Below are 22,995 nucleotides of genomic sequence, written 5' to 3' on the forward strand. Positions count from 1 at the left end.
AGCATGAAGAAGGCACCATAGTTCTGTCATGTGGAGGAAAGCGTGCTTTTGTCTCTGAAAGAATTTTGTTTTTTGCTCCTTAACTTAAATATGCATTTAGTAATGAGCCCAGGGTAAGCTTACTCTAGGACTTGCATGGTTTCATGAAATATTTGGCAGTTTTCTCTGCCTGTAGCATGCTATCACGTATTCTTTGCTAAAGATGTGTATGTGGAAGGTCAGAAAAGTGTCAGAAGGATCTGAAATAGTGGATTTTAGTCTTGTTGGAGGCAGGGGGGCATTTCTTGTTGAGACGTTTGCCTATTCACCATCACTACAGTTCCAGTATTTGGTGATGTAAAAGTGATAAGCTTTTGCTGTCCACTCCACATTCCTGTCCTTCTGCTACATTTTTTGCAGGATGGGAAGTATGGCATGGGATAATAAAGTACATCTTGACATTTTGTAACACATCTGGATAAGTAAAAATAGGCTCTGAAATTACCAAGGGTGATAATGCATGTGCTTCCTTCCTGGCAGGTGATACCTTTATGCCTTCCCTCACCTCTGCATGCCCCAGGCCGGCTGAGAAAGCTAGAGGCTATGTGCAAGAAACTTGGACTTCGTGTTCTTGTCCTTCCTGATTAGAAGGTGACCCCAGTGAAGGGCCAAGTGTTTCTTTTTGGGGAGACTAGCTCTCCAGGTGCCTCAGTTTCTCCTGTTTTTTTTCTTTTCTGAGTTATTAAGTGGGAGTAGTTGCTTCCATTGTTTTGCTTTGATTAACCAGAACCTTAATCTACAAGTCTAATATGAAACCACTAATGATGGGCTGTGGGAGCTGCCAAGAAGTAACCTGGTGGGATCATGTGTTTTGAACCACCAGTCGTGCAGCAAGAGCTAGGCATAGAATTTTCAACAGTGGAGGCACTGCCAGAAGAATCCATTCAGGCTTTGATATAGAGCTGCCACGATAGATGGGAGGTATCTCATCTGGGAGCAATGAGCTTGGATTCTGGGCCAAACAGTACAGACGGTTCCTCTACTTTTGGCAGCTCAGGAGCCTTGTCCCAGGGACTATGCACTGTCTCCCACCCATGATGGTGGCTTTTTTTGACATCTCTCTCATCCAGAGCCTGTGGTGTGTCATTTTTTTCCAAAGTAACAGGCCCTTTGGAAAGAGAAGTCTTCAGCCAGAAGAGCTTCAGCCAAATGCTGAGTGGTTAGTGTGACCTTCTTGTGGTGGAGGGAGTTTACTGTGATGCTGGTGATGCAGCAGGAGGAGAATGCTGCCATTATGCAGATAGCATGAACTTGGTTTAATTAGTCTTTTTTTTTTTTTTTTTGAGAGTATTTCCAAGAACTATGGGTGGCACCTTTTCAAAATGTTCCCATTAATCTGGTGAGATCAGTAAAAGGTTCCATTTTGAAACTACTTCTTTCTGCCTCTATCCCCTCAGGTATCCTATGTTTAATAAAGCCCATATTTAGGGATTTTACTTGATTACTTTGTTTTGGGGTTTGTTAAGTGAAAGTAAGAGAGGTAGGAGGAAAAAGGATGAACAGATTTTCTCTGCTGCGCTGACACTGGATTTTGCGGACTACCTTGGGTCTCCCACCATCTCTGCACTCCTTTCCATTTAGTTTGGGGAATCTGGAGAGCTCAAGTGCTTTCTGCTTTTACAAAGCTTTTTTTTCCCATAGTGCTGGAGCAAACTGGTGGCCACTTTGGTACAGGCACCAACCGTAAAATGAGCAATAGTCTACTAGGTTCTTTCTCATGTAGCCCTTCTGCTCCGGTGGGCATGTAGCGTGATGTGACACTGAACTCAATATGAGGTCCTGATCTGTTAAATAGCTTTCTTTGAGTTAAGTTACTGGTTGGGCTCTCTTCTACGTTTTCCTTCTCTAGGACCACAGTCGAGTTCAGCCCTGCTATATATAGCATGGTGTGCTAGTGCCAGAAGTGTTATCTCCTTTTTACAGGCTAAATAAAATCAAGTGACTTAGGTTTGCTATGTGGTAACGTCTGCATTTGTGAGTATAGGAGCATGGGGAAAACAAATTAACAGGAAACGAAATTGCAGTGTTATTTTATCCTGCCAGGAATAGAAGCCACGCAAGTGGTAAATAGCCTGTTGCCTGCTGGTGATAGGTCCTGCTTTACCTTAAGGAAAGGTTAATCTGTTCCAAGCTTGGGTTGATGCTACACTAACCCGGATGCTCTAAAGCAATCAGGAGGTGAGATTTTGCTCTATCAGATTGCTTTTTGAGCACACACAGATGCCAGTGTGTGTTCAGCAGTTGTTGTGTTTGATTGGATGTTATCAACCTGCTGCTGGTTCTGCTCTCAAATACCTGCTTTCTATTTATCTTTCCCCACCTGTCAAGGAAGAAGGAAAGAAGGCTGCTACCCAGTTCTCTAACTTTTGGATTAGTGTCCAGTATGGGGTATGTGCTCATGTGGAAAATATAACCCCTGAATTTTTAGTAAAGATTACTGACAGCTGACAGCTTTCGTCTTTCTGTAGTAGAAAACTGCAGGGGACAAAAGAACGATTAAAAAAAAAAAAAAAGAAAGAAAGATCTGCATTGCCATAAACAGTTGTAATGCTCTTAAAACCTCTTTGTGTGTTTTTGTAGAGATACATTCTCATTCTCCAAACTCTGAAGTCTCTCACACTCGAATACCCGGCTAAAATAATGTCCAGCTAATGTTATAAAAAGCCTTTATGTGTAACACAACAGCTGCATGTCTGACAACAAATATCTTACTGTCACATCAAATTCAATTAAAAATCCACAAGTTTAAATGCTGGCTTCACAGTAGCTGTCAAATCCAAAACAAAACAGAAAAAGCAAGGCAGAATTAAACTGTTCCTGTGTGATGGAAAGATGCAAATCTGTTTCTTGTACGAAACTAAAATTCGAATTCTTTCACCTTAAGAGGTATTAAGCTCTTCCTGAAGATCATAAACCTAATTTAGGATTTATCTTCCTCAAATATCCTCTGATAAAATAGAAGGGTTACATAAACAACTAAAAGGAAGAGCATTTACTTCTTTGCAGTTTTCCATTAAAAAACAAACAAATAAACAGAAAAAGCCTCCCTATCTTGATCAAACCAACTCTGGGCTGAGATAATTGTGACTGCCCTTGCAGTGGGACAGCAACTGTCCTTGTGTGCATCAGCCCAAAGCCAGGTGAGGCACCAATCCTTCCAGGACAAACTGCGTTGTTTTTAACCTAGGTCACGTGCAGGGGGCTTGCGACTGCCCTACAATGCTTTGTCCCTTATTGCAAGGGTTGTTCTGGCACAATTTAGCTCCTCAGATTTCGGATGGAAAGGCTGGTGTCTTCAAGAGCTTTACATTTTCTTTTTTCCTCTGTCTTACTACTTTTTAAAGGCTTAGGAGCCAGGTGCCCTAACCAAGAAGTACTTATCTCCAGAGGTTATTTATTTGCGGCTGTGTTTCAAGTCTACTCTTCCAAGATTTCACCCAGAGTTGGAGAGCCCATACATGGGAATTCTGTAAAGCATGGAACCTCCAGGAACCCCCTGATGGGGTTATCAGCACAGGAGTTAAGCTGAAGTGCTTGCTACTTAAGTGCACTGCTGGTGGGGAAAGGATTCTGTTCTCCATGGCTGGCTGTTGCTTCGAAGATAGACCAAGAAACATAAGTTTTCCATTTAAAATATAGTGACTCCTTGCACCATGTCCAAAGAATGGCATGAAGCTGGTGAGGGATCTGGAGCACAAGTCTTATGAGGAATGGCTGAGGGAACTTTAGTCTGCAGAATTGGGGGCTCAGGGGAAACCTTGTTGCTCTTTACAACTCCCAGAAAGGAGGCTGTGGTGAGGTGGGGTTTGGCCTCTTCTCATAGGTAACAACAATGGGATGAGAGGTAATGGTCTTAATTTGTGCCAGGGGAGGTTCAGGTTGGATATTTGGAAGAATTTTTTCTCTGAAAGAGTGCTGATGCATTGGAACAGGCTGCCCAGGGAGCTGGTGGAGTCACTGTCCCTGGAGGTGTTCAAGAAATGTGTAGATGTGGCTCTGAGGATGCAATTTTGTGAGCTGCTAAGATATTTTAAGATATAAATTGGTTATTTTATATTCTTCGCTTCACCTCCCCTGTGGATAGGGTTAGGGGTTTTCTTCATTTACTTTTTCATTTTATCTTGTTGCCTTTTCCTCCCCTGGGCTGCGCTCAAGCCTACTGGACAAACATCTTCCTAATTTGTAGCTGGATGAGCTGCCCAGAGCCTGCACGGCTCTTTGCTATGATTCACCCTTTGTTTTGCCAACACGTTATTTGTTTTAGAGAGTGGGTAGTGAGTCTTGCTAGCTGAAAATACTTTTACAATGCTTTTTTATTTTTTTTTTTTAAATGTGTTTTCTTACATATAAAGAAAAGTGCTTTTCCTTGAAATCTATAGCACCTAAGAATTTGGAGATGGATGGTGGAAAAGAGGTGTGCGTGTATATGTTTTTCCAAGTGCGTAATGATTTGCCGTGCTCTTGTTTCAGTGTGTGTTACCATGGCGATGACTGCAGGGACCACAACATCCTTTCCCATGAGCAACCACACCCGCGAGAGAGTGACGGTGGCCAAGCTCACACTGGAGAACTTCTATAGCAACCTCATTATCCAGCATGAAGAGAGGGAAACCAGGTACCCACTCTGCTTTCACTGTTCCCCGGCACTACTTGGCTGGATGTTGGTGGTGGGGCACCTTCAGCTCCGTGAACAGAGCAGGTCTCAGGACTTTTTCATGGGTAGTAGCAAGGAGATGATCACCTGTGAACATCTCCTGCCACTGCACCAAGCAGTCCCCAAATGACTGAGAACCTCCACTCTTCAAATTCTCATATGATTTGCCACCACCTCTAATTATTACTACTTTGTAGAAACCAATAGGCACATGGTCTCACTTTGCAGCTCATGTGAGGTTTCCACTTGCGCGTGTGGTTTTGGCAGCCATTGATTCCTTCATGTGTGCCACAGGGAATAAACCCTACAGAGGCAGATGCTGCAGAGCTGCTGGTGCATAGTTACTTGTTTCCGTGCAGTGGCTTGTGGTGTCTAGTCATGCTCCGCGGCACTGAGCCCCTGCCAAGACTTGTGAAGTCTGCAGAAAGGAGCATGTGGGAAGTAGGGAAGAAAGAAATGGATGGGAAGTAAGAGTTTTAGGGATAACGTAATACCTACCCCTACGTTTCTCCTGTGTGGCACTGACTGATGCTCTGTGCAAGGGAGCACGTTAGTCATCCCTGCTTTAGCTCCTCTTACTGCTGCACAGTTCTGCCTCCACTGTGGTGAAGTGCTGCTTGAATTAAGTGTCAAAGCACTAAACACTTGATTATAATGAATGTTGTGTTTCAAATTGTCGTCACCATGTGAAATTATCGTTCTCTTGCTAATATGTTTTTAATTGAGGGGCTTTCAGTTAAGCAGCAGGGTTTCCCTCTTCATCACATTTACTCATTATCCCATGCAATTGGGTTGCCTCTAGTTAGGCAGATAGACTGTCTGCGGAGGGCCTTTAATTTAAGGGATCCTGCTGCACTTCCTGAAATGCAGATAAGCAGGAGCAGCCTGGCACCCAGCGTTGAAACTTGCACGTGCTACCAGTGGGTTACCAACTTCATGAAACCGCATCTTGAAGGCTATACAGAGGCATCTTGGGATGAGCAAAGAGAGCTCCTGGAGACATGCTGGCTCCCTTGCCACGTGCGCTGCCACCCCCATCTGTGGGGTGCCCCGGGCTTTGCTGTACACTTGGTACCACCCAGCATGGCCACGCACCATCTGCGGGAGCCCAGGAACAGTGAGCCCTAGTCCAGGCAGGGTGCTGGGAGGAGAGGAATTCTGCAAGCACATAAGTATGGGCTTAAATTTGCTTATACGTTTTCAACATATTTACAAGTGAGTAAATGTGTGGAGTTGGCAATAAGTTTTCATTATTTCCATTTGAATCAAATGCTTCTGTGTCTCAACTAAGTAAAGCAGTCTGTAGTGCTATGGTATGGGGTGTTTTTTTTTTAAATTAAAAATAAATAAATGTCTTGTTTCTCCCCTGTGCAGGCAGAAGAAGCTAGAAGTAGCTATGGATGAAGAAGGCCTAGCAGACGAGGAGGTAATACTACTTGAGTAACCTTTGAAGAGATTGCTTTGCTTTTTGTTCACGTTTCTGAAAGTTGGTGTTTGAGTTTATGGAAACATTAGCTGACGTCACATTAAGTTTATATTGTGAGAGCTGCTTTTGTAAATAACAAAGGAAGCTGTGCATATGCTTGAATACGAGGCTTTGAATGGCTAAGGTGTTCTTCATGCTGCTTTAATCATTATGAAATATATGACCACAGCAAGGTTATAACATGTTTTTCAAAGTTTAAAATTGTGAGACACGTAATTTGGCGTACAGATAAGGAAAGGATGAGATGCAGTTGGAAGAACTGGGTTGAAAGCAAAATGCTGAACCGTTTTTTTTTTCCTTGATTTAAACAATAAAGCAGGTGCTTCCTTGTTATGTTTGAATATGGGCATGTCTGCGTACTTTTCTGAGGTTGATCATTTCATTTCTGCCTGTACTGCATCCGGAATAGATACTGGAATAAATAGTGACAGCATCTTAGTCATTTCTGGTCATTTCTGAAGTTTGGGGGGTTGATGTAACCTCTGGAAAGAGAGGAAGGCTAATGTGGATATCTGATGCCATCTTGTGGTTTCTAGTGACACTGTCATTATACAAAATCTGTCAGGCTTGGTTTTTGAGTCACGTTAACAGCCTCTGAGATCTTGGCATCTTTGGGAGCATAGGCTGGCATTCATCTTTTCTCAAGGTAAAACCTTTTGTTTTTATAGGACAAAATATATGGCAGGACTGAGGTAGATCATTCTTTCAAATGCAAGTATTTCTCTGCCATAAAATAAATAGATTTTGTTATAGGATAGTGTAAGTTGGATTTCTGCTGCCTGCCTAGGTTTCTTGTTGTGTGTCATCACTGTGTCTGCTGAGGTGCAGGTTTTAGCTTTTACTGATGTTTTATGCTGCTCAAAAACAGTCCGTGCCTTAGCTGGTGACTTTGGCATTTGAACTGATGGACTTTGAACCAGTATGATTTTTTTTTTCATTGATTTTTATCACTGCTTCTCTATATCCAAACAACATCCAAAAATAAAACAAGATCTAGACCTGAGGCCTCTCTATGAAGTACTGTGTTTGTGGATCACACTTGAAGAAATTAAGAAAGTTTTTCCCTTTCACATTTTCCCTGTACCCATAATGAGAGAGAGTGCCTCACAGGAAGAGTGAACATATATCTTGACTTTCTGTAAGATGATTTGAATTCTCATTGTATGTATTTTCTCAGAAAAAACTGCGCAGGTCACAGCATGCTCGCAAAGAAACAGAGTTTCTGCGACTGAAGAGAACAAGACTCGGCTTGGATGACTTTGAATCTTTGAAAGTAATAGGAAGAGGAGCATTTGGGGAGGTTTGTGACTCTCTCCCTTGAACAGGATATTAAAATTGAATTGAAAAGGGTTTTAGTTTCTCACAGCTTCATGTTAGCCCCAGGTGATGGTGCTCGTGCAGCCCCCCTGAAATGGAGGATTTGCTGTAGCACAGCTCCACTCCATAAAAATCCTGCATTATGTGATGGTTGTTCCTGTTCTTGAACTGTATCATACACAAATCTCACAGCTACGCAGACTCCCGTGTGCCTGTTAACAACAATTGCTTCAACTATCTGTTCATCATTTGCGTTGGCTTTGTATATGATGTAGAAATACTCCTTTATCCATATGTTTTTCAATATTTAACAGAAGAACCTTTCCATGCCCCCCAGTTTAGAACCTTCTATATTTCATCTGGGGGTAGATGAAACTGATTGGGTTGTTTTTCTCATTAAAGGTACGTCTTGTTCAGAAGAAGGATACAGGTCATATTTATGCAATGAAGATACTAAGAAAAGCAGATATGCTGGAGAAAGAACAGGTTTGTGTTGTATAAGTCCCCTAGATTTCAAAGTTACGTGGCCTAGAAAATTTCCAGAGTTGTTTTGGTTGTATTTTCCTATTCTATAGCTCCCATAATCAAACTGCAGTCCAAGGCATTTATGGAGTTGCTATGTCAGTATAAAGTAGTAGCTAAGAAATAAGGTCATGTAACGGCATTTTGAAAATGTTTTATTTACAACTGCTTGGAACAGTGATCAAGATGGTATTTTTTTTTCTTCTAGTCTTTTCGTTTATCAATGCATGCCCTGTAGCACTTAATCTGTAAAATTACATTTCAAAGAAAATACTTCTTGAAAAGCCAAAGTGAAAACAGAATGCACAATGTTTTCTTTTGGTGGTCAGATACCAGCAGGTGTCGTGTTGTTCATTATTTGGCTTTGTTTTTCTTTTGTTTTGCTTTTTAGTTGGATTTTTGTTTGTTTTATTTGCTTTTGCTTTCTAATCAGGAATTTATTGTGAATTCCCCGATAGGACACAGCAAGCTCTTTAGCACCACAAAGAAAACAAATCAAGTGTAGATGTCTCAAGCAAAAGTGTAGCTGGAGAAAGCTGTGCTTATTTAGCCTTGAGAAGAGAAGGCTTCAGGAAGACCTCACTGTGACCTTTAGTACCTCAAATGAGCCTATGTGAAAGCTGGAAAGGGATTATATTCATCAGGGAATATAGTGACAGCGCAAGAGAGAATGAGGAGGAAATTCTTTATTCAGAGGGTGGTGTGAGGCAGGGACACAGGCTGCCCAGAGAAGCTGTGGGTGCCCAATCTCTGGAGGAGTTCAAGGACTGGTTGGATAGGGCCCTGAGCTGCTGGGTGGCAGCCCTGCCCACCGCAGAGGAGTTCGAATCATATGATCTTTATGGTCCCTTCAACCTAAGCCATTCTGTGATTCTTCCTTACCTGTCCAAACCCCACGATGAGTTCCTACTCCATATTCCCCTGTACTGGTGTTAGAACCTCTACTTCTTTTTTATCCTAATACAGGGGTTTTGTCTTGCAACCCTGAGCTCTAAATGTAGGAAACGAAAGCAGTATCATGTGCCCCAGAGGCAGGATGTGTGCGCCCCACAGGCTGAAGCCTTGCCCCCATTTCATAACCTGATGTGGCAAAGAGGCTCAGCTCACCACTGCATTTAGGCTGGAGCTGCAAGCTCCTCTGGGGAGTATTTATCTGCTCTAACTTCCATTGCCAGGTTTATTCAACGGGACGTATCACAGGATGCAAATACAAGAAAGTTACAACTTTCAAGAGTGGTGGCACTTGGACATTTTTCTGGCTGCTTTTTAAGCAAGTTTTTAATTGTACAGCTTGTAGCTACATTTGGAAATGGAAGGATGCCGGGTGGAAATATATATATGTGTGTGTGTGTGTGTGTATATATATATATTTATTTTTTTTTAATGATACTAAGAGAATAGATATGGCTAGATAAATTGGATTTGAGTATCTACTACTGAGAGGGAACCCACTGCCCTGTGAAAAAGATGCATCAGAAAGATGTTCAAACTGAGAAAGAGATGCAGAAGACTTTGATGCTTATTGGAAATATTTCTTGAACTGGAATAGTGGCACGTAGTACTTATTTTCTTTCCAGAAGTTGTTTCCTGTTATGTGAAATATAAAAAATTTTTCACTTATGTCAATAAATATTTTTCCATATATATGTTTTTCATTTTTCTCTGCCGTGAGGGAACACGGCATTCGCCCTTCTGTGGTCTTCATTACCATTAATTTCCAGGGAACTTATGGGGCAGCAGCTCTCAGCGTGTTTGTCCAATGCCCAGCTGGGACTGAAATATCCGAAGTGTGGTCAGTCATTCCCGAAGTCACTTGCGCAGGATCTGCCACAGCAGCAGTGGTGGCTGTATCAGTGCTGGGCCAGCTTTGTATATGTCACTTGAAGGAATGGTTCCATCTTCTCTTCCATTTTTCCCCCAGCTAAAAGAGCCCAAGCCCTTTAGTAGTGGCCATTCAGCTCTCACTGCTACTTATGGTCATCTCTATGGACCGAGACTCATCACAGCCCTTTTCCCCTTGGCTGAGGAACTTGCCGTACAGTTGGAGTAAGCTTCACCATGCACACAGATAGGAGCAGTCTCTGGGTACCATTAGAAAAGCAGTTCAAACACAATTAGTAATGTGTGGGTTTGGGAGCTGCATAATAGTTCTCTTCATGTCAGATGTTTCTCTCACAGTGATGAAGAAAGGAAGGTTTTACAAGAAGTAAAATGGAATAGCAGTTTTCTACCAGCTTTTACATTTCTGCCCAACAAACAGAATGCTTAACAAGCCATGTGTTGTGTTTCTAGAGCTTACTTCTGAGAAGTTATGGAAAGCTGATATTTTGCGAGGACTTCCTAGAATGTAGCAAAAAACTGTGAAAAATAGGAGTAGAAAAAGTATTAAAAAATAACTGATTTTTTTAAAAGATAATGAAAATGTATAGTAGTGGACTTGATGATCCCTGAGGTCCCTTCCAACCCAAGCCATTCTATGATTCTATGACTAGGAATATATATAGTATGGCATTTGGTGTTTAAGTATTTAAATTATTCTTTTATTAAACTTTGTTTGTTTTTTAATTCCAGGTGGCCCATATCCGAGCAGAAAGAGATATATTGGTTGAAGCAGACGGAGCATGGGTAGTGAAAATGTTTTACAGTTTTCAGGATAAAAGGAACCTTTACTTGATCATGGAATTTTTACCTGGAGGTAAGCTATGTGTTGTGTTGAAAAGTGATATAAAGACTTCCTTATCTTTTGTTGTGACCTTTCTAAAAATACAGAAGCAAGCATGCTGTCACTTGTGATGATGTTCTAAACAGGGTCCCATTAGTGTAACCCTTGCTGATTTGTAGGGGAAGGGAAAGAGTTACGAGATGTCAGATAGGCTTGGATTGAATAATAATTCTAGTCATACGTTCTGCTTTTTACTGGCAAAGCTAGAAACAGTAAAAAGTAGCTCTTGTTCAAACAATTTTTGTGTTATACGTATATTATGCATTAAAATTTGCTGTATCTTTCAAGGCTATCCATAAAAATTCTTATGTAGGATTTGCAACAATTCTACATCCAGTTTACTGAAAAAGTATGTTGAGTTTGTAGGTCCTTGCATTAACAGTTTTATAATTAGTAGCTATGAGGTTAAATTTAGAATCTAGTGGGTTTCATGTAGAATTAGCCTCATTCATACGCTGTTTTCTATCCTTTGATTAGGTGACATGATGACCTTGTTAATGAAGAAGGACACCTTATCAGAAGAGGAGACACAGTTTTACATTTCTGAAACTGTGTTGGCCATAGATGCTATTCACCAGCTGGGATTCATCCACAGAGATATTAAACCAGATAACCTTTTGCTGGATGCCAAGGCATGTAACGTGCATGTAAACTGCCTCTGCTTTAAACATCTCAGTCTGCAGATAATGCCACGTGCAGTAGTGCTAATCACTGGGTGCCAGTAGTGCCATACCTGATTTAAGCTAGCCACAGTAATGGCAGAATACGGCCACTGTGTTTTTCCTCTTCTTGAATTCTAATATACCTAAGCAAAACAAAACTATCCTTGTGTTGGTCGTTTGATTGACTGATTGATTGTTTTTGTATTTGGAAAGCCTCTTAGAGGTGAGAAGATCCACCTAGGGTGTTCAGATGCTCTTATTCATGTACATAAAAAACTGATGTATTTAGTTGCTTCAAGAAGAACGAAAGCATAAAACATTCAGACAGCACTAAATAATCAGTTCAGTTCCTGCAGTTGTCTCATTTCTTTTATTATCCACTCATAAGCAGGACCAGTCTGTCTGCTTGACTGACTGTAGTGAGCCTTTAAATGGTTCCACTAAGCATTGTGCATGGGCCTGGAGACTATCTAGAGTTGATCTCTGGCAACCTGCTTAAAACCAGATTGCCATCAAAATAAAAAAGAATTTTATCCTGGAGGCTTTCCCAGTCTCAGTAGAACTTGGTTCAAAACAAAGCCAGGCAAAGTAGCTGTCCTTGGCTGTTGCAGATGGTATCATTCTCGGGAACGATACCCTTTTTAGAGAAAACACTCTCCCAGTACATCAAGATTCAGTCACTGTTTCACTGTTTGTCCTGGATTAAATTTGTACTGTATAAGTCCATTGTTCACATTGCCTAAGAAGAAGGCAAGTGCAGTTATGAAAACAGCTTGCTCTTTTTTTGCTCTTTTTTTTTTTTTTTTTTTTTGAGAATTACCTTTCTAAATTATTTTTTTAATCATCTTTGGTGTTTTTTAGGGTCATGTAAAACTCTCTGATTTTGGGCTATGCACGGGTTTAAAAAAAGCTCACAGAACTGAGTTCTACAGGAACCTTACTCATAACCCACCAAGTGACTTCTGTAAGTATAAGATGTCCCAGATAAACATTTAAATGATTTTGAGCTGCAGCTATACCACATCATCTTCTATTTCGGCTGTGTTAAGTGTGATTAGTCATGCTCATAGCATGGAGTTGGAAGTCTGGAAATGCATGTTTCTCAGGATATGGAAGCATTTCATAGAAAAGAAATTACACTTTCTGCAGTGCTAATATGTTTTTGTACATTTGTGTATGAATGCATATGGGCATAGTGTGATGTATCTATATTGTAATGCAACCTGAATTTCTCAGATTGGACATGGGTTTCATGTGCTGGCTTACTGAGGTCAGCAGCAGTCATGTCAAACCTTAGAAGAGTGAAGTTGTTCATCCGTTTGCCATGACAACAATCATAAAATTCTTTGGCAGTACTTCTTGGATTCTCTCTTGTTGTCTACAAAATGTTGTTTACAAAACATTGCCAGTTTCTGTTACCATACCTTAATGCATTCTACCAGCTGCAGCAATAAGGGTGGCTGATCTCAGATCAATCTGTAAAATTCTTAGCAAATGCTAACGTAGAATGTCTGTTCGTGTGTCCTTTTCACGCGATTCTCAGCTGCGAATTGGGTGGTAGTTATTTGTGGTTCTTTTCCTGCCTCCAGTGACAATGAAGTTTTAATTCTAGAAAAAAGCATTCTAAAGATAGAAAATATTCTGTTTTCAAATAAGAACTGCTATTGGTCTTTTACTTTACAAATGCATTTAATATCTAATATCTATTTTCTGAACTAGCATTTCAGAATATGAACTCAAAGAGAAAAGCAGAAACATGGAAGAAAAACAGGCGACAGCTGGTAAGTTCATAAAAATCATGAAAATTTTTTTTCTTTTAAACTATTTATAGAAAACAATAAATAAAAAAACAAGCATTAACTCTACTGTTTTATGTTTTTTAAATCTGGAAAACCTTCATCTCTTATAGATGTAGCTCTCTTCAAGCTCTCAAAATTCTGTTTAAATCAAGGTGCTCTAATGGTTCAGGTTGTAGACCAGCAAGGAATAGGATGAGCACCAGCTGGATTGGTTCATCTGCTTGTTTTTAGAGCTGTGACTGTTTCAGGAAACGTAACGGAAAAGCACTGGAGAGTGGTGCACTGGAGTGGTGCCACCTGTATTTACAGTACAGGATGGCTGATAATAAAGGGCATTCCAGCATTAACTAAATCAGCCTGAAGGAACCATGGGATTTTCAGAGTTTCAGCCATTCTTGTGATTTTTATAGAACAGCAGTTTGCAAAAGTCTCAAAAACCTCCATTTTCAAGTTTTGGAACTCTTATTTTTCTTCATATTCAGAAGGATGACTTCCATTTACTTCCAAGGTTCAACATTCACTCTGCATCTGTGCTTACCCATGTAGAATAATGCTCTTGGGACTTTAGATATCTTGAACTCTCAAATTCAGCACACACATAGTAAGATACTATCTGTGAATCCCCAGAAAGAGATTTTTGCAAAGTGTAAAAATATAGTATTCATTTATTTAAGAGCTTATTCTATTTTCCAGGCATATTCTACTGTTGGGACCCCAGATTACATTGCACCAGAAGTATTTATGCAGACTGGGTACAACAAACTATGTGACTGGTGGTCTTTGGGAGTGATTATGTATGAAATGCTAATAGGTAAGTTAAAGAGCACAACTTAACAATCATTCAGAGGGTTCAGAGGTGACCGGGTCCATCAGTTCACCCAGTCTGATCTCCCAGCGTAGTGCAGGTGTATGCAGTTATAAACCTGTTTGTTTTGTTTTGTTTTGTTTTGTTTTTAAAATGTCCCGTTTTTGCAGGGTATCCGCCTTTCTGTTCAGAAACACCACAAGAAACTTACAGGAAAGTTATGAACTGGAAAGAAACTTTGGTATTTCCTCCAGAGGTGCCCATTTCAGAGAAAGCAAAGGATTTAATTCTAAGGTCAGTATCAAGAGCTCACTTCTGACCACTCACCCACATCCAATCATCTTCCATTAGGTTAACTTGCCCTGTATGAAGAAGCTGTAGGTTGGAGGGAAAGTTGGTTTCTTCTCTGTCACTTTTCTTGATGGATTTTTTTCAGTGTTTTCCCTTTTGCCATTTGGGTAACATGAAGGAATAAGGTATAACAATCTTGATTTGCACCACTGTATCAGGAGAAACAGAGCACGCTGGGGAAAAAAAATCAGTGATTATCAAACAATATTTTTGTCTTCTCAGGGACTAAGAAAAACAGCCACTCACCAACACTTAATGCACTGAAAGAAATTTCTGAATGTTGCTTTCCAAAAAGCTAGTTTTTCATCCATGCAGCTTGTGTTGAATTTTTGGGAGAGGTTTTGATGTCATTAAGGTCAGGCAGAAATGTTCTAGACCTGGCAGATTTGGAGGGGCAGATGCTTTTATGGCCTTGATTTATTTTATTTTTTCAAAGAAAATATTACAAGCTTACACAGTTATATTACTGGCAAAAAGAGGAATGCACTTTTATAGGTAGAGCCAAGAACTGGAATTTGTTATTAGTCCAAAACAGTGCTCCAGTTGCACGTAACTAACATAATAAATACAGCCAATAGTTATTCTTAATCCAGTTAGTGATACTAACACAGTTCAAATTATTTAATTATTGCTAATCCTTATTTATAACTTTATATATAACAATTTTATTATGTTTTTTGTATCAGTTTCTCTGTTGTTTTTGCTTAACCTCTCCTTCATGCTGTCAGCATCCTGAGTTCTATGCTATGAAGAGCAGAGTATTACTGCTGGGGATTTCTCCCTTCTTCTCTGGCTGTATTCAGGACAGTTTGAGATATTTTAGGAAGCCTATTTGTTAGCAGATTGGCTTCTGGATTTAGTTATGCCAAGACTATTCACGTTTTGGCTTTTTTTTCCTGTATGTGGAAGGGGCTAATGAAGTGTAAAATCACACAATTTCAAGAAGCTACACAAAGCTGAATTTAAAAACATCTTCAGTTACTGGGCAACTTACTGCAACAAGGTCAAAACAGTAAGTGAGGCACCAGAGACCTCAGTGTTCAATACAGCTTGGATGCATTAGACAGAGGTTATTTGAGCTTAAAGTAAGTTTTAAACAAAGTGAAATTCCTGTGTTGATAGAGATAAAACCAAACCAAGTAAGATCTGACAAAGCCTGAGACCTAGTCTGGCTGTTACTGCAAAGTTTGTCCTAGGGGCAATGGGTTGCTTTTACGTTAACCAGGAGATGCAACAGTTTTAAGCAGTTTGCTAAGACTCCTTGATATCATGACACTTTTATTTTCTTTTGCATCTGTCAGCATATATTGTAATGTTGTCTTTCTTTTTTTCCACCTTTTCAGGTTTTGTACTGATTCAGAAAACAGAATTGGTAGTAATGGAGTGGAGGAAATTAAAAGTCATCCGTTTTTTGAAGGAGTGGACTGGGGACATATCAGGTACACATGTGTGTATATATATATATATATATATATATATATATATATATATATATACACACCTTTTATAGAAAACATAGAAGTCATGACAGCAAGAATTTCATGTACTAAGATGGCAAATTCTCTTTCATTTTGAAATGCACCTACTGACAATCAAGGTTTTCAGGCTGTGCTGGCATTTGTAGATCTCATCAGATTTTTACTGTTGTGAGGAGCTTCAGAAATGCCCAGATTTCCTGGAATGGCTCTTACAGTAATGCTGTGTTTTTGTACATGACAATCCATACAGTAAGAACGTGGTTGTCCAGCTCTTTTCGTTTCCTCTGGTGTGGAAAGCTTCATTTATCTTTTCAGTGTGGGAGACATTAATAAGCAGCAAAAGCAGTGACGTATTTGTTCATGTCACGTTTGGCAATCTGGCAAAAAAAAGTTTCCTCATTCCACCCAGAAGTGGATTTAATGGTAATTGTAATAATTACAGCTAGAATAAGTTTACACTTATAAATTAATAACTCTCCCACAGTGCCGTTTTCCAGTTTTAATGTTTTTGTGGGATAGATCATCTCAGTAGCTTTAAAAGCTACCTTAAAAGTTCTGAGTGTCAAGCTAATAAAGCAGCAGCGTGCCAGTCAACTCATTTTGGATGAGAGATGCTGGCATCAGAAGTAAGAGCTACAGCTGAAAGGTATTTGGATGAGTTCCACGGAATTGTAAAGCAATGTGTCTAATGGCTTCAAATGCAAGTAAAATCCTGCTCAGCTGGGTAGGCTGGATCCATGCAATGAAGGTAACCAGAGTGGTTCTTGGTGACATCAAAGATCACACCGATAGCTGTATGGCAGATGAGGGTGGAATGCTGTTTCAGCCGATGGAAAAGTGTGTTTTCCTCAGATTTGCCAAGAGGATGCTGATGCTACGAAACCAGTAAACCTTCTTGTGATGTCAGAAAATAGGCATCTTTCAAGGACTCAATGGAACCTTTGCTTTTTAAATTGAAAGGATGTTGCAACTGTAAAAATCTAAATTAAACAAAGCTGGAACTTCACATATTTTTCCTAACATTCGCTATTCTGCCATTTGTTTGCTTACAGGGAAAGACCAGCTGCAATTCCAATAGAAATCAAAAGTATTGATGATACATCCAACTTTGATGAATTTCCTGAATCTGATATTTTACAGCCAGGTGAGGCTACCATTGTAAATTCCAGACTTCTGTCTACAGGATGCCAGAATACTCCTTGGGTTCATTTGTTCTTGTTAATGTTCATTTTTCTGATACCCTAACCAAGTTAATATACAGGCTTGATTTAGAGATTTTCTTTCAAAAATAGGTGTTGACCTATGATGTGTCATAGCTTCTACTGCCTTAAAACTTAGGGGAAAAAAAAGAGATTTTAACAAGTTTATTAGTAAATGGTTTGCATATCTAGTGAGCACTGAAAACTGTACAGTTTTCAACCATGTGATATAAACAAAGTCTGACCAAGAGCAGATGAGTGCAGATTTTTTTTACTTCAACTTATTTTTTCTTAATTTTATGCCAAACATAAAAACGAACGTATTTTTGGGCAAAAAAATTCAGACAGATGATTACTTAACATAATGATTTATAAGCCTGAATGGCTCTACAGATCATTTAGGTATTTTTTAAATTGTTAATTTCTATTGTGGAGTAGTAGAAAATTGTTATATATGAAAGGCCTGATTGGCTGACATGCCTAATTCTCTAGTTCCCACTTTTTCAATTAATTATTAATAGGTTAAAGATAGATATCTAAGAATGGTTGATTTCTGTCAAATAGGTGCAGATGTGCTAACATCCGTAAGAATTATGGAAGGCTATTTTTTTCTGAGATGGCTTTTATTTAATGGCATAGAAATTTGTCTTTTCAATGCAAAAACAGTTGATCTCCAGTTCCTGTTAGCTATTGAAATCCATATTTAGGTAATGTGAAGTATATTTGTATTGGTTTTGGCATCTCAGGCACATCGTGTTACTGAAAATGTTACTGTAGATCCAGATACCCAAATGCTCACTTGAGTATCAGCGTTTTTGGCACCCATGCTGAACATGCTGTGGTAGAACTCTAAGAGCAGCAATCTGAGTGCTAAATATAGGAGCCCACTGCAGTGAATGCCAGTGATCAGCACACCAGCTGTGTGGGCTGCTCACAGATAGAACGTGACCAGATCCCCTGCTGGCTGAACCTTGCGGGAGCTGTAAGCAAGGCAGACATCCTAAAATAGGAACATGTGCTCGATGTGCATTGTTCTTTTGGGAGAACTTGGATAGAATTTTTTCTTATGTTTCCAGGGGGGATAACACTATGTGTATACTTGCATTCGGTCTGCACAGGGAAGCCTGTTGATGAGGCCTTCTTGCTTCACCTGCAAGAACTGCTGTGCTTGCAGGCTCTCTTTCTCGTTACAACTTTCCAGTATTTAAAGGGAGATTTTAAACAGGAGGGAAATCAACTTTTTACACAGATAGATAGTGATAGGGCAAGGGGAAATGGTTTTCAACTAAAGGAGAGGAGATTTAGATTAGATGTCAGGAAGATTTTCACTGAGAGTGAGGTGAGGTGCTGGAGCAGTTGCCTGGAGAGGTTGTGGATGCTTATCACTGGAGGTTTTCAAGACCAAGTTGGATGGATGGGGCCCTGGGCAGCCTGGTCTAGTGGGTGGCAAGACTGTGGCAGGAGGTTTGGAGCTTGATAATCCTTGAGGTCCCTTCCAACCCAAGCCATTCTATGATTCTATGACTTTTTGGAAGCAACACTTCTTAATTTTGTTTTGTTTTTATTTTTGTATCTGAATTCTAGTGCCAAACACAACGGAACCTGACTACAAATCCAAAGACTGGGTTTTCCTCAATTATACCTACAAGAGGTTTGAAGGGCTCACTCAGCGTGGCTCGATCCCTACCTACATGAAAGCTGGGAAGTTGTGAAACTAAACACAAACCCACAAAAAACAAAAATTACAAACCTCAGGTAGCTGCATCACCAGACCTGCTTGGCATTAGTTATCAATATATTGACTCTGGTGCGCATCAGTTTCACAAGGAAATTCTACAGGATTAGGATTTCTAAGACTACTACTACAGGAATTAGTTGGCAGTGCCAGCTGGCTTTTTTTTTTTTTTTTTTAATATTTGAATATTTTTGTTAACTTTATTATACAAAGGTACTGGAATAAAAGGAACCATACATCCCTTTGTAACTGCACTGCCTATGTGTGTATAACAATTAATTATGCCTCTGTACCGTGGCTTTGTTTGTACTGTAACCCATTTAATCCACCCAGGAGTAAAACATATCATTTTATGCAGCATTGTCGTTACACTGCTCACCTGGTGGGTTTTAGGTATGCAGTATAAAAAACCATTGCCCACGTTTTCAAAATTCTCTGAGCAGTGGCTCTAAGGGTATTCCAGCTGTGGTCTGCAGTTGTCTCATGAGTGTGGCATATTTGAAATAGCAGTGTCCTGTGGGGCCTACTGGTACACTCTCTGGTGTCAGTCCTCCTCCCTGCTGGAGGGTTTCATGATCAGATCATCCTTGTTCTGTGGGATGTGGGCAGGGAGAGAGTCCTTTGATCTGCTTTAAATGATAGTTGGTGGGCCCTGTTATTGAAGATGATGTTAACTGTTTATGATGATTGTACATGTTGGCAAATGCAGAAGAGAAAAAGGAACAATAATAAAGACTCTTAACAGAGGAACTTTTTTCAGACATCAAGGCAGCCATTTCCAGGAGTGTGTTCTTGCCTCATTTTTGAGACAGGTCATCTTTTTGCTGCTGAGAATTTAAACATCCCCTTCTGTCTGAGAAAAACTTATCCTGTGATGAAATTGCTGTTTTTTTCTTTTTCATCTCCATAAGGAGTCCAAGGCAGAAGGGATATTGTTGTACCCTTCTCTTTCTGGAATACCTGTAGCAGCCTCTGCCAAGCCCGAGGAAGTGGAGTGCCCCGTTGGACTCTCTGTCCTGTAGGCTCTGTCGTCTTCTCGTGTCTCTCCCTAATGTGAACCATGAGGTTACAAGGGATCAGCTGGGTTTGAAGCCCAGTTACCTGAAAACACAACCAACCATGACTGAATCAGGTGGAGCATATACTACCATTACTCTCAGTCTGCAAACTGGTGATAAAACTGACAGCAGAGATGAGTCAAGGAAATGGAAGCAGAGCCTCTTGTGTACTGGCTGAGATTTTGCTCATCAACTTAGACATCATTCAGAGCCAAACAGCATTCCTTTAACAGCTTGCTGGTATCTAGTTGCTGGCAAATTTTACATCTCTGCCTATGCTAGCATATTAGCTGTAGTGCTTTGAATCTGTCTCAATACAGTAGAGATCTTTGATGTCATTTTCTGGTTACAGAAGGCTTACAGTGATGAACAATTGACCAGTGATTGAACAAGCAGAGTCACTATTGCTGCATTCTTCCCCTGGATGCAATGAAAAGCACTCTGGAGGCCTCGCAACACCCATCAGAATGAAGCACAGGATGTTTTGGCATGTGGCAGGGAGGACTCCAACAGACTGACTTTCACAGCAAAATGGAAGTGACTATTTATAAAGCTATCACAGAAACATTTATTGCTGTTAGGCATCATGGTGTCAGCTGTTCCAAATTATTTGTATGCTTCAAAAGCTTACTGTGTAGTGCTCATCTGTTGCATAAAATTCAATTTGCCAGAAAGGTTTCTGTGCATCAGTGGCTTACTGACCTGTGTGTACTCTTCCCCGATCCAACAGTTATTAAGTTCTTCAAGGGCTTCAGTGATCTGTACTCCAATATTTTATCTCCCATCAGGCATCTGACACTTATGCTGATTTTCTACAAAAAAATTTAGTCTGTTCATTGAAGAGGAGTATCTAGTGTGTTAAGGTCCACCCAATTTGCAAAGTATTGTGTTACGTTATGGCTAAGCTAAACTTTGTCTGAATGTTCAATTTAAGCCATCTCCCGCTTCTTTTCTTCCCAAAATTTAGAATAATTAACATCACTTTACTGCTACTGGGACAAGATCCTTCTGGAATTCTGCAGGGTTGTTCTTAGCCGTGTTAAGGTAGTGAGAGTCAACTCAAATCCATTCAGGGGCTGTCCAAAATCAGCAGCTTGCTTAAATCCACCTCTGTACTTTGGGTGTCTTTCTGCCAGTGCTCTTGTAGCTTCTGAGGCATCTAAGAAAAGGAAATTATTTGTCTGACATTTGATCTGTTCTATCAAGAAAGAGGATCTTGGCCAGAATATATACAAGGCACAAACTTGGCCCCAAAGGATACTGCTATTCCAGTGAGAATTTTTCTCCATTTTCATTTCCAGTCTCATTCGTGGGGCACTATGCACCAGAAGTGGAATTCCTGTGAGCACTGCATTTCAAAAGACCACAGTTACCCTATTTGCGTAACATAAAAAGAAGCCTTTGCTTGAGCTTGCTAAGACAAGATAAATTTCATGGGAACTGCAAATGCTCAGTAATACTGGTGATTTTTTTTTTTTTTTTTTCCTGTGGGGGTTTGAGGGAGGGCAAATAAATACACATTTAATTTAAAGCTATCTATGATACAACTGTCTGTACATATTCACTGGTTTACAAACTTGGGAAAAAGCTCAATCCTTGTACTAGTAACACTAAAGATAATAAGCATTTACAATGGAGGAAGGTTAATCATATCAGTGCTCACATAGAGTTACATCCTCCGGGAAAAAGCCTGCAGCCTATTTAGCATAAACTCCTGTATCGTGGTAGTTGAATTTATTTTTTTGAATACATAGTGTTATTTTAATCGATAAGTCGAGTTAAACAAAATATTAACTACTGCTTTTAGGAATATAGAATTTTTTTAAAGATAAAACTGTGACACTGTAATAGATTGAAGAGAACAGAAGGTTAATTTACACTGGCTTTCAAAAAATGGAAGTGCGACATATCTCTTGCTTTGTTCTTTTTGTCTTATTTGTTTGGATGGTTGTTTTTATTTTCTTCCTTTGGTGATGTTTGTCACTGTGCCATTTATTTTTTTATTCTTGGAGTACCAAAGATCCTGAAATGGCTTGATGATTGCAACCACGTCAAAATTTATTTTCTGGAAGTGAGCGTTGTTAACTTTGTTTAAATGTGGATTTATGTATGCAAATTGTTATCAGAGGTCTGCTGGGGAGATTGCAGCAGGGAAAACTCGAGTGCGTCAGTGGAAGTAGTGAGCCTGAATCCAAGTTCTGGATCCGAATACGCCAAAACGGAGGAGGAAGTTTGGATCGGAAAACACAGCTGAGCTTTTGCACTTTGTTCCATCTCTAATCGGCGTGAGTGTGTGGCCTTGGGTACAGAACGGCAGCGCAGGTTGTTTCATGTACAAAAGGAGTTTTTAAAAAATTGCCAGCATTCACAAATCAAATATTGTTGATACTGCATTTGCACTGTTAAATTTGCCTTGCTGGAGAGTTATGTAAGTGTTATTTTTATAGGTCAATTGTCAAACACCTGAGTTGTCGGATACAGTATGGAATAACAGCGTGATGTGGGTGAATTCACCTAAGTGCAAAGGGGCTTGCTGAAAGCTCTCCACTCTACCAAGAGGAATGGGCATAAGCAGTACAAGGGCGTTGTGTTGGCTCCTTGTAATGAGGTGACTTTCCTCTGCGACAGCAAGTAGGGAACACTGCTGTTTAGCCCAGTTATACTGTAATGCTTAGGAAGTGCTCTCACTTTTTCAATAACATGAGCAATTACAAGCATTGTAACATACTGTACTTTGTCATTTTAATGTTGATATATTACAGCAGCTTGTTCTTGGAGTCAAAATGGCAACTGCTATATTTTTCCTAGACTATTTCATTAGTTGTGGTTGGGAAAGTTACATAGAAGCATTATAAAAATTTATATGAGGCTTTTTACAGCATTTGAAAATAAAAGTAGCATTCTTTTTGTAGAGTTGCAGTTTTTATTTTTCTACACAAGTGCTGGGATTGTTTCTCTTCCAGAACAGGAGACTTCTAAGGAGTGGAGACTCTGCTTTGTGCATTCTCATCTTGAATCCCACTGGATTTTCCTACGGAAACCCCATGTCACCATTCTCAATCAGATGTTCGAGCAGCAAAAATTACCCAACTTGTACCAACTGCAGCCACATGAATCTGCTTCTAAAAGGGTTATTGTTCTTCCCTAGAGGCTTCTTATCTCCTTCCC

The 22,995-nt window shown here is 40.0% G+C and overlaps 1 protein-coding gene across 2 annotated transcripts in view; it reads left to right on the forward strand.

The window, feature by feature from the left end:
• STK38L (serine/threonine kinase 38 like) overlaps positions 1-22,738 on the forward strand; it is a 45,402-nt gene extending 22,664 nt beyond the window's left edge. For both annotated transcript variants that reach the window (XM_085232079.1, XM_085232073.1), the window contains exons 2-14: positions 4,510-4,654; positions 6,068-6,119; positions 7,357-7,479; positions 7,899-7,982; positions 10,590-10,713; positions 11,218-11,372; positions 12,264-12,366; positions 13,122-13,183; positions 13,895-14,012; positions 14,177-14,300; positions 15,701-15,796; positions 16,888-16,979; positions 18,619-22,738. In XM_085232079.1, the coding sequence (XP_085088205.1) occupies positions 4,521-4,654; positions 6,068-6,119; positions 7,357-7,479; positions 7,899-7,982; positions 10,590-10,713; positions 11,218-11,372; positions 12,264-12,366; positions 13,122-13,183; positions 13,895-14,012; positions 14,177-14,300; positions 15,701-15,796; positions 16,888-16,979; positions 18,619-18,746 (1,395 nt within the window). In that variant the 5' untranslated portion in view covers positions 4,510-4,520 and the 3' untranslated portion in view covers positions 18,747-22,738. The remainder of the gene's footprint in view (positions 1-4,509; positions 4,655-6,067; positions 6,120-7,356; positions 7,480-7,898; positions 7,983-10,589; positions 10,714-11,217; positions 11,373-12,263; positions 12,367-13,121; positions 13,184-13,894; positions 14,013-14,176; positions 14,301-15,700; positions 15,797-16,887; positions 16,980-18,618) is intronic.
• Positions 22,739-22,995: the final 257 nt, after the last annotated feature.

This window comes from Meleagris gallopavo, chromosome 1 (genome assembly GCF_905368555.1).
Source record: "Meleagris gallopavo chromosome 1, MGAL_WU_HG_1.1, whole genome shotgun sequence".
Classification (NCBI taxonomy): domain Eukaryota; kingdom Metazoa; phylum Chordata; class Aves; order Galliformes; family Phasianidae; genus Meleagris; species Meleagris gallopavo.